Source organism: Hyla sarda, chromosome 2, assembly GCF_029499605.1.
Source record: "Hyla sarda isolate aHylSar1 chromosome 2, aHylSar1.hap1, whole genome shotgun sequence".
NCBI lineage: Eukaryota > Metazoa > Chordata > Amphibia > Anura > Hylidae > Hyla > Hyla sarda.
This window is the reverse complement of record NC_079190.1, coordinates 32437000-32451473: the sequence shown is the minus strand read 5'-3', so window position 1 is coordinate 32451473 and position 14474 is coordinate 32437000. Positions and strand designations below refer to the sequence as shown.

General features: G+C 41.9%; 1 protein-coding gene across 1 annotated transcript; it reads right to left on the bottom strand.

The window, feature by feature from the left end:
• Positions 1 to 9794: 9794 nt before the first annotated feature.
• Positions 9795 to 12705, bottom strand: FUT4 (fucosyltransferase 4). The gene has a single exon (XM_056560323.1). The coding sequence runs from the start codon at positions 11833 to 11835 to the stop codon at positions 10744 to 10746; it is 1092 nt and encodes a 363-aa protein (XP_056416298.1). The 5' UTR covers positions 11836 to 12705; the 3' UTR covers positions 9795 to 10743.
• Between the last annotated feature and the right edge of the window lie 1769 nt (positions 12706 to 14474).

Sequence of the window (14474 nt, the reverse complement as noted above, 5' to 3'; positions counted from 1 at the left end):
AGTGAGGCGTGTCATGTGGGACCGCCAGAACGGCCTTCCAATTATCACGTGATGCGCCTCACGTTATGATGCGAACCCACAAGATATCGCGGGAAGGCCTCGTCCGGGACACGGGGGACCGTGAGAGATAGGAACTCTCGTGTCTCGCGAGAATTTGACTTAGAAATATGGCACATTCACTAACAGGCGATGGTACGCCGTAGAGAATAGTGTCATATGATGTTGAGAGATGCTTTGTAGTGTCGGAGAAAGGAAGCAGCAGCATGACAGACTTTACAATTGTGCAGTAATTAAATACATAGAAAATGTAACACGGAGTATAGTATAATAAACATAAGAATTTACGTACATTAAAAAATATATATAGTCAATTTGGACCAAGGATAGGTCCATACAGAGTAACCCAAAAATATCATAATTAGTATTGTATATAGTACACCCAGTGGACTATTGCCAACAGTCCTGATGAAATCCCAACACATAAAACATGTAGTGCAGACAAAACATAAAACATAAATCACATGGACAAAAGTGCAGTGAAGTGATAGAGTGCCACGAGTGCAACAGTGAATAAGGGTATATGGTGGTACCTATATATCAGGTGCACAATTGAATGTTTTGTTTATAGCATTCTGTTAAAACCTGTAAAGTCCAGGGGTTACAGGATGTGTGTGTGTCCTGGCAAAGAAAGAAGGGAGAGAAGGAAGTGGGGGGGAAAGAAGGGGGGAAGGGGGGGACGGACGGGGGGAAGGGGGGGGGGAAGGGGGAAAGAAGGGAAGGGGTAAAGAGGGGAAGGGGGGAAAGAGGGGAAAGGATATGTTGGAATAAGGGAGAGGGAGCATGGAGGAGGAAGAGGAAAGGGGAGGGAATAGGGGAAAAAAGAGGAGGAGGGAAAGAAAAGAGGAAGGGAGGGAAAAAGGAGAAGAAAGGGGGGGAGAAAGGGAGGGGGGAAGGGAGAAGAGGGAAAGGGGGAAGGAGAAAAACAAAGGAATGGGAAAGACAAGGATGAGAAAAATAAGGATGAAAAAAGGGAGGAGTGAGGGAATGCCTGAGTGACTATGTGAAGAAAAGAGGGGCACAGCAAAAATAGAAGTGAAAAAACGTGTGATGAAGTGGTTAGTGACGTGAAAGTGTCGTGTAAATGAAGTGTGCGAATGAAGGAGAATAAGTGTTGGGACAATTGAAAGATTAAATATTATTACAATACTGTAAATATAGTATATAAATGAATGTGACGATAAGTAGTGAGAGTAGCTATGGAAATTATATTGGCAATAGAACACCTAAATTTCTGAATATGATAAGTGGTCAGACAGGTGTATGTCAGTTAGTTTACTACATATTGCAATGAGATATAGTTAAAAGGTGCATAAGCACAGTGGGTCTACTAAAATTGGAAATCACTTCATCAAGTGAGTATTATAAGAACTAAGTGTCTGGTGTTTTTTTTTTTTTTTAAATGATTAGGCCAAATCCTGGTCCAATTGACAATGAATATGTGTATGTGAAAAAGGTAGGTCATACGAAGAAGGAACGTAGATCCAGATCCCAGTCAATTCATTTCGATCAAGTGGCTGGATGGATAGGAACACATCTGGAGGTTGCTGCTAGCTAGAAAAAAAAAGAGAGAGAAAAAAATTGTTAAAATTATTAAAAATATTATTAAACACATAAAGTTGTTAGGCCCCCTCTGTGCCCCCAAATATAACTATAGGCCCCTAAACTGCCCCCATAAATAGTTGTAGACCGCCATAGTGTCCCGCTTTGGTGTTCCACTGCACCTCTGGTTTAAGGACCTATTGCTATGGCTCATAGCAGTAGGTTCCCCGATCTGCAGGGGCAGTGGTGCAACAAAGCTGATGGTAGTTACTGCCCCCAGCAGCCCATGCTTCCCCTATGCTGTCCTCCTTCTCCGCTCCTCGGTGCAGTGACGTCAGCCGACCATTCCTTTCAAAGGAACCAGTCCATTCAGGCCAGTAACCAGTGGCTGCCATTACTGATTTTTTTCAAGTATCCCTGAAGAACTGCTAAGTACCCCTGGGGGTACTTGTACCCCAGGTTGAGATACACTGGTCTAAGCAGATGGTAGAATTGGTCATTATCTGGTAGCCAGGTAGTCTATGGTGAGATCTCATACCAGGAACCCAAAAGGGTCCCTAAGAGCACTGAGTGTGCTTGGAACAATGGGACCAGACACCACTAACGAGGTGGGATCCATGACCGTGCTGTGTGTAAGGAGATTTCCCTTACTGTGTACCGTACTGTAAACTATGTTTGGTAAGATGATCTGGCCTAAGACCAGCCTGGACCTGAATGCTGACTAAAACACATCAGGCAGCCAGACACCTTCAATAGTTTTTGCCCAGATACTTTTCTGGCTATTTTTCCCATATACTTGAAGGGTTTGGCCGACTTTTCTCCAATGTGCATGGGGGCCTTTAGACTGGATATAAGAAGTAGTCACATGGGTTGGTGGTGTACAAGCAATGGTGAGCATAAGGATTGTTGTACCATGACTTGCTTATGTGACCATCTTAGGTGATTCCACTTAGGGAATAAGTGCCTGATCATGGCAAATCTGACCGCTTGGACCCTCCATAATCTCCAGCACGGGGCTATGGTTTTATGTGCTGCATGGAGCAGTAGACAACACATGCTGGTGTCCCCTAGCAGTCAGACCACCCTCAATCAGGCATGCATCCCCTAACCCAGTGTTTTCCAAACAGTGTGCCTACAGCTGTTGCAAAACTACAACACCCAGCATACCTGCTGGGAGTTGTAATTTTGCAACAGCTGGAGACACATTGTTTTGAAAACACTGTCCTAACCTGTAGATCGAGAATAAGGGGTCATTTACTAAGCTGCACCAGTGGTCATTTTTGGCATCAAAAATCGCAGAAATCTACCAACTCATAACTTGCTCAAATTTCTGCTCCAGTTGCAAGGGCAGCTATGGAACTGCTAGATTTACTAAGGGGCATGTGCCCCTAAGTTTCCAAGGGTCAGGTTCGCAATATCTATTTGATATCTATTTGAGGAGGAACAGCACCCCATCACTGCCCCCATCATTACCCTATCATTGCTCCCATCAGCACCCCATGAACATCCCATCACTGCCCCATCAACACCAAATCATTCTTATCAGCACCCCATCACTACCTTATTATTGCTCCCATCAGCATCCCATCACTGCCTTATTAACACCCAATCATTCCTCCTATCAGCACTCCATCACTGCCTCCATCATCACCTTATCATTGCTCCCATCAGCATCCCATCTCTGCCCCAACAACACTTAATCACTGCCCCATCAGCACCCCATCACCCTCCCAATCAGCACCCCATCACTACCCCCATCATCACCCCATTATTCATCATAACTACCCCATCATCCCCCAATCAGCACTCTATCACTGCCCCCATCAGCACCCCATCATTCTCCCATCAATTCATCATAACTACCCCATCATCCCCCAATCAGCACTCCATCACTGCCCCCATCAGCACCCTATCCTTCCCCTGGTCAGCACCCCATTACTGCCCCCATCAGCACCCCATCATTCCCTCTTCAGTATCCCATCATTGCCATCATCAGACCCCCATCATTCCCCCCTATCAGCACCCCATAACTGCCCCATCAGTACCTCATAATTTCCCTCATCAGCACCTCATCATTCCCTTCCTGAACACCCCATCACTGCCTCATCATTCCATCAGCACTCCATCAGTATCCCATCAGCACCCCATCATTCCCCCCTCAGTATCCCATCACTGCCCCATCAGCACCCCATCATTCCCCCCCCCCCGTATCCCATCATTACCCCCATCAGCACCCTATAGTTGCTACCTTCACAGCTTGTAGGCACAAACTAAATCTGGATACTTTCACAGGACATATAAAAGTGCAGCCTACTCTGCTTTTCTACACAAGCAGCCTTCTGCGAGCGCCAAGACACCCATAAACCTAACGTATATGGATTGATGGGAATTGTCTACTATATTTACTCTACATATAAACCTCAAATTGTGTGAGCCCATCTGCCCCGACCTCATACAGAGCAGACCCTACACTTGTGCATTATTGCAGTCCAAAGCGATTCACATATTTAAGGTTTATGATCCTCTTGGCGCTTATCTGCTCTGTATATATTGTGTGTGATTGCTTTTACATTGCAGCCACTGCAGCGCGCACCTGCACATTTACTTCATTACACTTTGGATGATGTGCTGACTAACTTCTTTTTTGCTACCATTTTTCTGCTGTAAAAAAAAAAACAATGTACACAGGTGTATTTTTTTTTCAACAGCAGCAGTAAATGGCAGCAGGATCCAAGTGTATAGGCATCATGTTATGTAGTAAGCAATAAAATAATATATGCATAAATGTGACAACCAGAAAAAAAAATAATAATATGAATTGGCGCTAAATGTGTTACTGCTATAAAGGCCATTTTGTTAGTATGTGGACAATGAGTGGAGATGGAGCATATATATATATATATATATATATATATATATATATATATCCCAATTTCTGATCCTAGGAGGTGCTATATTGAAACAGAAGATATTCCAAATGTGTAGATGCCAAGAAAGTTGAAAACGGAGCACTCACCCGATACGTGTCCTCAAAGGTAGGCTGGTCCCTAAGCAGGGTCTTCGGCAGGGAGGCGGTAGATGGAACGGGGGGAGCTCAGACACCGGCCACGGTCCGTATCACGCCATTGGGCGCTTCGTCAAGCCACAGTCCATATCGTGCCAATGGGTAAAGTAGTAGATGTGGCTAGGTTTACACCACATTTACCATACAGTTGTGACATATATTATTTTAAATATGTAGATGCCAAGAAAGTTGAAAACGGAGACTCACCCGGTACGTGTCCTCAAAGGTAGGCTGGTCCCCAAGCAGGGTCTTCGGCAGGGAGGCGGTAGATGTAACGGGGGGAGCTCAGACGCCGGCCACGGTCCATATCGCGCCAATGGGCGCTTCGTCAGGCCGTATGGCCTGACGAAGGGCCCATTGGTGCGATACGGACTGTGGCTTGACGAAGCGCCAATTGGAACGATACGGACCGTGGCCTGTGTCTGAGCTCCCCCCCGTTCCATCTACCGCCTCCCTGCTGAAGACCCTGCTTGGGGACCAGCCTACCTTTGAGGACACGTATCGGTTGAGTCTCCGTTTTCAACTTTCTTGGCAACTACACATTTAAAATAATATATGTCACAACTGTATGGTAAGTGTGGTGTATACCTGGCCACATCTACTACTGGATTAGGCTACAAAAGGCATCAAAAACCTATTTACTTTCTGCAATGTAATACCTGAGCGAAATCCACCGGAAAATTTTGGCTCAGAAATTCCGTTGCAGCAGAATCCTATTGATTTCAATCAGATTCTGCTGCGCCGTGCACATGGCAGAAATATCTGTCACGGAAATCCCCATTGCGGCATCTGCAGGTTCATGGTTTCTGTGGATTCTGCTCGGAAAGGCTTTGCTGTTTATGAAATGGCGCATTTCTGATGGCTCCTCGTGTCGGCGGAGCAAGCAAATGTGCGGAATGTCTGCCCGAGTTTTCCGGACGGACATGCCACATATTTTTTTCTGCCGTGTGAACATAGCCTTAGGGCCCTTTTACATGGGCCAACAGGCTGCAGGATAGGATTGCCAAAGGGCCATAATGGGCTCATTCACACATTCACCCCTGACTATTAAAGGGGCTGTCCAACGAAAATTTCCTTATCCACTATCCACAGGAAAGGGGATAAGTATCTGATCAAGGGGGATCTGACCGCTGTGACCTCCTGTGACCTCCAAAACATGGCCCCTTTAATTTGTATAGGAGCGCCAAAGATACCCAAGTGCAGCACTCGAGCATCTTAGACACTCCCATACAAATGAATAGAGCCCATGCCGCCTGCAGTATACGCTCAGAATTCTGGAGATCGCAGGGGTCCCAGAGGTCCTGTGGATAGGGGATAAAATAATTTTTTGCTGGAAAACCCCATTAATGTATGAATGGTAATGTGCATATTAAAGGGGCTATACAGTATTTCACTAAAATGTACAGTGGTCCCTCAAGTTACAATATTAATTGGTTCCAGGACGACCATTGTATGTTGAAACCATTGTATGTTGAGTCCATAACTCTATGGAAACCTGGTAATTGGTTCTAAAGGCACCAAAATGTCATCCAAAAATACGAAAAAGTGAGGATTAAAGAAAAATAAGTAGATAACTAATATAGATAAAGCAAATCCTTACATATAAAAGTAAGAAAGATCTGCTGGGAGCTGTAAATCACTGTCTATGTCAGTGTTTCCCAAGCATGGAGCCTCCAGCTGTTGCAAAACTACAACTCCCAGCATGCCCGGACAGCCGAAGGCTGTCCCGGCATGCTGGGAGTTGTAGTTTTGCAACAGCTGGGGGCACCCTGCTTGGGAAACACTGGCCTATGTAGAGGACAGGAGCTTCTTCAGGGTCCTGTATAGTACACGCAATTTCCTAAAAAAGTAACATGGAGCCGCCCTCACCTGGTGTCCAGAGGAGCAGCTAACCCTGGTACAGGTAAAGAGTACAGAACATGTAATACCACCCTGTACTGTAGGGGGCGCTACCAGACATCAGTCAGTGCATACGCTTCAGTAATACAGGGGTTTTACCAGTGAATGCCTATTCTGATTGGTCAGTTCTTCCTGCCATTCACAAGTTTCACAGATCTGGACTGTCTGTACATTGTATGTTGAGTCTGGTTTCAAGTTACAATGGTCCAGAAAAGACCATTGTATGTTGAAACTATTGTATGTTGAGGCCATTGTAAGTTGAGGGATCACTGTATATCCTTCTGGGGATTGTTCAATGTGTGAACTTAACCTGGGCAAGAGCGTGTTCAGACTAGGACCTAAGATAGTAGAGGTCAAACAACGTATTATGTGCAAACCACATTTGTCTTAGTATGCCCTTGTGGCTACTATTATATAGGTAAGTCTAAACGTAGGTTATTTGAAAGAATAAGAGAGCACGTGAGGTCTGTAAAAACAAAACAGGGAGCTACCAGATTTCTTACACATATGAATGAAGTCCATGGAGGAAATACAAAAAGTATTAGGTTTGCAGGTCTAGAAAGAACAGATCCCACCCAGGAAAAAAGAGGTGAGAGACATCGCACTCTATTACAAAAAGAAGCTCGCTGAATAGGGCAGCTGGAGGCAACAGGTGCCATTGGTTTTAATGAGTGTAATGAATGTTCAGCTTCTCTGTAGGTTCTTGGTTTAGTCTTATGTTTTTACATGGATACTATATGAGTGACACTATATATCCACATTATGTATTGGTTTTAACTCACCAATGCCATGAGTATGCTTGTACTATTAAAGAAGGTTCTAACTGTGATGTGACGTCAATTCCTGGCCTGAAGAAACGCCTTGTGGGCGTGAAACTGTGCCGTTCTCCCCCCCCCCCCCCCCGGACGGTGCTCCCTGCACTTACTGCCCTGCCGTAACACCTATCCGTTATCAGCCAACTGAGCTAATGAGCACACAATAAAGAACACAGCTTTTGCAACAGTGGTGAGTGATCTGCGTTTCTTTTTCTCTCTGCTCCACATTTAGAAAAAAAAAAAGATACTTACCTAGCCCCGGTCCCCCCCCCCCCCGCAGCTTCTGTTCAGCTCTATCTGGTCCCCTGATCTTCTTTATTCTTCCTGCTTTAGAGAAGAACAATTGGTGAAAGACCAGCCGTCTCAGCCATACACTGTCGCGGGCAGGACACAGGTAATTGGCTGAGCCAGCAGGTCCTGCTCCAAGCACTTGTCTCAGAAGTAGGAAGAAGCCAGAAGATTGGTGGTCCTGATGGAGCACCGGAGCTGTGAGAAACGGGCTAGGTAACAATCGTTTTTTTTTTCCCCCCGGATATATTTTTTGAAAAATGCTGAATAATCCCTTTAAGTATTCCGGTGTTGAAGGGAATAATTTCAGAGGATTAACCAGGTCTGGTATCTGAAACCACTCACAATCAGTTGTCACAAGTGTAAGTCGTGGCTTGTAGTATCAAAAAAAGTAGTATTACAAGGGAGGTACTGATGCTTCATGGCTCTCCATGTTCTGATAGTCTTTCTGGGAACTGTAGTCCTCCCATTCCCTGTATATCTCTGGTTGCCCATCTTTGAACCCTCTGAAGAGGGTTCAAAGATGGGCAACCATAGTAGTAGGGGGAATGGGAGGACTACAGTACCCAGAAAGACTATCAGAATTAGGGTTACTTAGTTTAAAAAAAAGACGACATAGGGGCGACCTAATAACTATGTACAATATATTGGGACAATACAGGGATCCATCCCATGATCTATTTATACTCAGGACTGTATCTATAACAAGGGGGCCTCCTTACATAAACAAAGTTTCTACACCAGCACAGACAGGGGGTTCTTTACTGTAAGAGCAGTGAGACTATGGAACCCTCTGCCACAGGAAGTGGTCATGGTGAACTCAATAAAAGAGTTCAGGAGGGGCCTGGACATGTTTCTGGAAAGTAATACACCTCAGCCTCATAAGGGTTTTTTGCCTTCCTCTGGATCAACACAGTATGGACAAAATAAGGGTGAACTTGATGGCCTCTGGTATTTTTTTTTCAAATTTAAAGGGGTTTTCCATGAAAAAACATTTTTATATATCAACTCGCTCCAGAAAGTTAAACAGATTTGTAAATTACTTCTATTAAAATGTTTTAATCCTTACAGTACTTATCAGCTGCTGATGTTGAGTTGTTCTTTTCTGTCTGACAACAGGGCTCTCTGCTGACACCTCTGACTGTCTCAAGAACTGTCCAGAGCAGCAGCAAATCCCCATAGCAAACCTCTCCTGCTCTGGACAATTCCTGAGACAGACAGAAGTGTCAGCAGAGAGCACTGTTGCCAGACAGAAAAGAACAACTCAACTTCAGCAGTTTATAGGTACTGGGAGGATTAAGATTTTTTTAATAGAAGTAATTTACAAATCTGTTTAACTTTCTGTAGCCAGTTTTTCATGGAATACTCCTTTAAGAACTATGTAACTATGTTGGCTCATAGAGGGGATCAAATTCATAAGCAATGTCCTGATGTGGAAGCCCTTTTACCTGTAAGGTTCCATTCACATTGCTAACATCGTGCTTTTTGAGTCCTATTTGAGAAACAGATTGAATGCAGTCAGTAGTAGACTACGTTCAGTCTATTAAAGTCGACAAACTCCAGTCAGCGTGATGTGAACAGGGCCTAACGGCGACATGCTGTCACTGGTATTCAGACACTAAAATTTGCATAACAACAGAGCCATAATAAGATCTGTCAACAGCACATTAACTATATTTATGTAAATGTATCTGGAGGCTCTCAGAACTGGAGCTAGCTGAGGAACAGCAGTGATTTTCGGGCAAAGAATGTTTGTAGACCCCCCTGTTAGTCCCCCCCCAATGAAGAATAGCGCAGTGATGACATATAATACAATAGACAGTCCTACTGTAGAAAAGACTTTGCATTTGAAGTGACAGTTATGGCTACATTTAAAGGGGCATTCCGGCCAAATACATCTTATCCCCTATCCTTTGGATAGGGGATAAGATGTATTTGGCCGGAATACCCCTTTAACTTATGATAGTCACAGATGTAGCTGAGCTGAAGTTGTTATATTCTTGTTCTTGTGATACAGATAACACAATGTGATGTCACGATGAGCAGTACCAGCACGGCTACATCCGTATGTACACCTTGACTCAACCATATATAGTAACTCCATTCAAACAAAAGCTTTTTTCAAATTTCAATGTTTATTCCCAAAAAAAAATAATAATAATTTCCCCATGACAAAATATATCACAAAAGACAAATAGTGTCATCCAGTGTCTTGTGCTTCTGTTCAATAATTTATCTTATAAACCAGTAAACTATATCCTTTGTCTGGACTTCAAGTAACATCAACGTCCTTACTATATACATAAGCATAAATAGACATATTGCATTGCAAATGAATGTTTTTTTCTGTAAAAAAAAAACAAAAAAAATCTTACATTTTTGCTTCAAAAATAATTTAACACATCCACCATATAGATCATTCATAAATATTTCCCAAGTGATAAGTCATGGCAGAACCAATTCTTTTTTGTTGTTGTAGAAATTGGTTAACTATATAATATAATACCGTAATTATAAAAAAAATGTATGTAAAATACTTTCCATTATTGACAACAGTGCAGTACAGTTATAGGAAATAAACAATAAAAAATACAGTTGTTAAGGGCAGTAGAAGTATAAGAAATATAATTCGATTAAAATAAAAAAAATAAAAGAATAGAAATAGAACAAAAAAAAATCTTTAGTGAAAACAAGTGCAAGTATTTAAAACATAACACTAGGGGGAGTACAGTAAAAACATTTAATTATCATAGTAAAGAACAGTTATTTAAAACGGCAAAAAATTTTTTTAACATAATTAAAGAAAAGAAAGAGAGTAAACTAAAAAAATAAAAAAAATAAAACAAAAACCAAAAAAGAAATGGAAGCGGAAATTCTGCCGTGTGAATAGACCCTTAAAGGTCTAAGGGTCAGGTTTGGTGGAATAAACTAGGGATTGGGTTGTATTTCATGAAAGAATTATTTGTAGTGTGGACTTTTCTAAGATTTTAGTTATTTCCCTTGTTCTAGATATGAGCTCTAAATCTGGTCTGGCCAGGCTGAAAGTTTGATCAGAACTTGGGACCAAAAAGTTTTCCTTCAGCTCTCGTACCATCCGGCAAGATCTGAGATGGTCCGATGCTCATCGCCGGATGCCTTCACGGTTTCACAAGCCGTACAGTAATGTTCATCCCAAAAAGAAGTCACGTGGACATCGTACCGCTTCTTCCAGGTGAAATATCTCCTGTACATGTGAGTGTTTTTGTCGAGAAACCTTAAGTACATGGCCAACTTTCTGGGACTTGAAAAATCGTCAATATGAATAAAGGAGTTACGGGGAATAAATATCTCATAGTTGTACCGACTCGGACCCATGACTATAGGGACGGCGCTCGACTTAAACGCGTTGCGCCATAATTTCTCAGTAATATAATCCGTATGTAGTGAATTCTCAAAAGCCAGATAGAACTTGTATTCTGACACGGTCTTTACAATATTATCATGCCTCAAATCCATCCCGTACCGTCCATAAATGTCAATGTCAATGTATTCCCTAAGCTGGTTGTAATACTGAACTCGCTCGTGGTCCTCGTTCCAGTTACTGATCACCCACGCCACTAGTTTTCTTTTGCGCGGTAGAACTATTTTGGCACTTTTCTTTGAAAATAAATAACCGTATGGCACAAAAATATCGGAGTCCACTCTGTAGGACATAGTCCAGTTGAAGACATCCCCCAAGGTGGTCATCCAGGGTGAATGAGAAGGGGACTCAAAGTTCATCCAGATCCACTTTTGGGAAGCAGAGCGTGTGGCTACTGGAAAGTCACCAAATTCCCCGATGTCCCTGTGGTGGAATAAAACGGCATCTGCTTCTTGGTAAAGAGTCCTGTTGGTGGTCAGATGGCACCCGGTGATATTGAAGAGTATGTGGCAATCTCCGAGTCGTCTTCTCTTGCCAAACGGCTCGTACCAGATAAGGACTGTGACTTGCTTTGGTTGTGTCGGGTTCCTCCATAATAATGAAATATGCGTGGGGTCGTAGAGGAAATCTTGGGTGCAAGCATATACTAACAGTAAAGTGCACGTCAAGCTGGCAGCAAGGAGCTGTGACTTCAGAGTCCTCCAGCGCCCCCTCCGGCAGGGTCTCCATCCTCGTAAATGTTCAAAGGGCAACCAACTTTCTACTTTCATGCTGGCTTACACACCTAGGAGATGACTTGATGCCCCCAGGTCTTAAACAAGAGCCCTCACAATACCAGTTGTGCCCAGTTGCTCGTCTCTCTCATGCCTCTAAAATGTTGTATTCCTCTTTGTGCCAGGCTATGCTCTGGATCCCGGCTGCCCTTGAACCGTCGTCTCTATCCAGAACGCCTTCAGGTTTCTGAAAAGGAAGTTTTTAGAAATAGCAGAAAGAGAGAAGAACGAGAATCAGTTCATGTGTGTCCCATCCTCATGCAGGTCCTGACACTTGTTACGGGTGTCTGTGTGCGCTTCCATGCGCCGGGTTGGCATTTTATCCTTGCGCGGAAGCTAAAAAATTTCCATGAGGTTAAACTAGTGGGGGAAGTCAACCAACTTGAGACACCGAGAGCAGACAGAGCTTCCTTATTCCCGGACAATGAAACAAGACGCGGTTCATGTGATTTCCATGCTGCGATTCTTCTTCATCTTTTCAGCCAGTCGTAACTCCCTATCCCGTGGAGACTTGCACACCCCTCAGGCTGTCGTCTTCTCCTTCTGTGACTGCGATCTGTTCTTCTCCTTTAAGTGCACTTTTCTCGCCGCCTTGGACTTTGTATCTGTGTCACAGCCATCTCCTCCTGCATTGGGTGATGAGCAGAAGCCTCGCCGCCTTGTGCAGCACAGAATAGCAGCTTTATATAACCAGCACAGCAGCTCACAGGCTGCATCCACATCATCAGTCAGTCACACCTCCAGTGATGTCATCTGTCACTCAGGAAGTTCCCTGTGAAACATGAGATGGGCTTGCAGGGTGACAACCATTCGCTTTAAGTTAACCCTTTTGTCCACTCTTCCGAGGGCGGCTGGAGTAACCCCTTCACTGCCACTAAGATGAAAAAAAAACTAATTCAAGCAACAGCAAAAAAAGGAGCAGTACTGTCACAGCACCAGTAGAGGGGTGTAGTGTGCATATTAAATCTGGTGGAATGTAACAGTCACAAAGACGGAAAAATATTCTGTCTATATTTATGTATTCATTTATTTATTTTTTTATACTTTTATTTATTTAAAGATGAGAATTAATTTGTTTAGTTAATTTTATTTAATTTTGTTCATTCATTTTTTTTATATTTTTATTTATTTAAAGATGAGAAATTTGTTTATTTATTTTATTTAATTTATTAATTTACTTATTTATTTATTCCTTTTTTAATGTTTACCATTTCGAGAAGAAAGTCAAGCACAGTTAAATTATGTAAAATAAAATGCATTTCTGATTTATTTATTTATTTTATTTTTTAATTATTATTTATTTAAATTTTTTATTCATTCATTTTTTATAGTTTTATTGATGTAAAGATGAGAAATGTATTTATTTACTCATTTATGGATTTTTTGTTGTTGTTAAGCATTTTGAGAAGAAAGTCAAGAATGGATAAAATATGTCAAATAAAATTAATTTCTGATATATTTATTTATTTATTAATTTGATTTAATTTATTCATTCATTCATTTTTTATATTTTTATTGATGTATTTATTTAATTTGATTACATTTATTCATTCATTTTTTATATTTTTATTGATGTAAAGATGAGAAATTTATTTATTTATTTACTCATTTATTTTTATTTTTTTATGTTAAGCATTTTGAGAAGAAAGTCGAGAATGGAAGAAATATGTCAAAGAAAATAAATTTCTGATTTATTTATTTTTATTTAATTACATTTTATTTCTTTATTCATGCACTCATTAATGTATTTGTTATATATATTTTTATTTATTAAAAAGGTGAAAAAATTATTTCTTATTTCCATTTATCCTTCTTTTTATTTTTTTAATGTTAACCATTTCGAGAAGAAACTCAAGCACGGATTAAATATGTAAAATATTTAGGATACCCCATACAGCAACGTTTCCCAACCAGGGTGTCTCCAGCTGTTGTAAAACTACAACTCCCAGCATGCCCGGACAGCCTTTGGCTGTCCGGGCATGCTGGGAGTTGTAATTTTGCAACAGCTGGAAGCACCCTAGCTGGAAAACACTGCCATACAGGAATCTTGACTAATGAATAGCTCAATTATGGTACCTTAGCAAAGGTAAGGAGGAAGTGCAAAAAGTGTCAGGCAAATCATTTTGCTCAAATCGCAATGTAATAAAATATGTTTAGTCTAGAAAAATTTGTGCCCCTTTAAAAGCATTTCATCCAGAGAATACTCTACAAAAAGATTGGCTGGAGCCTGGAGGTATGATTGCACAATACACCCCAAAAAAGTCTAAAATGTTAGTAATGCCTCAATATCCTCCTGATGATGCTGGTATGCAGCGGAACATGTTGAGGGGAGCATTATAACTGTTTACTGCCAGTGCTTCCTTGTGTACATATAATGGAGTACTTCAGACTTTGTTCACTGTATACTCAAATTTAATATACTTGTAAGAGTGCATTCACACCACATTTTGAGCCACCAGCGGGAGAATTTCTAAACCAGCTGCCGCCATAACTCTGCTGAACCCATGCCGTACCTCATTCAACTCAATGGCTGGGATATGATAGGATAATGACTTGACCCGAGTCACAACCTAACTCCATCTGGCTCATTGAATTGTATGGCTTAAAGGGGTACACTGGTGGAAAACACTTTGTTT

Excerpts from the sequence above, each read along its gene's own strand:
- FUT4 (XM_056560323.1), bottom strand. The coding sequence starts at position 11,835 with ATGAAAGTAGAAAGTTGGTTGCCCTTTGAACATTTACGAGGATGGAGA.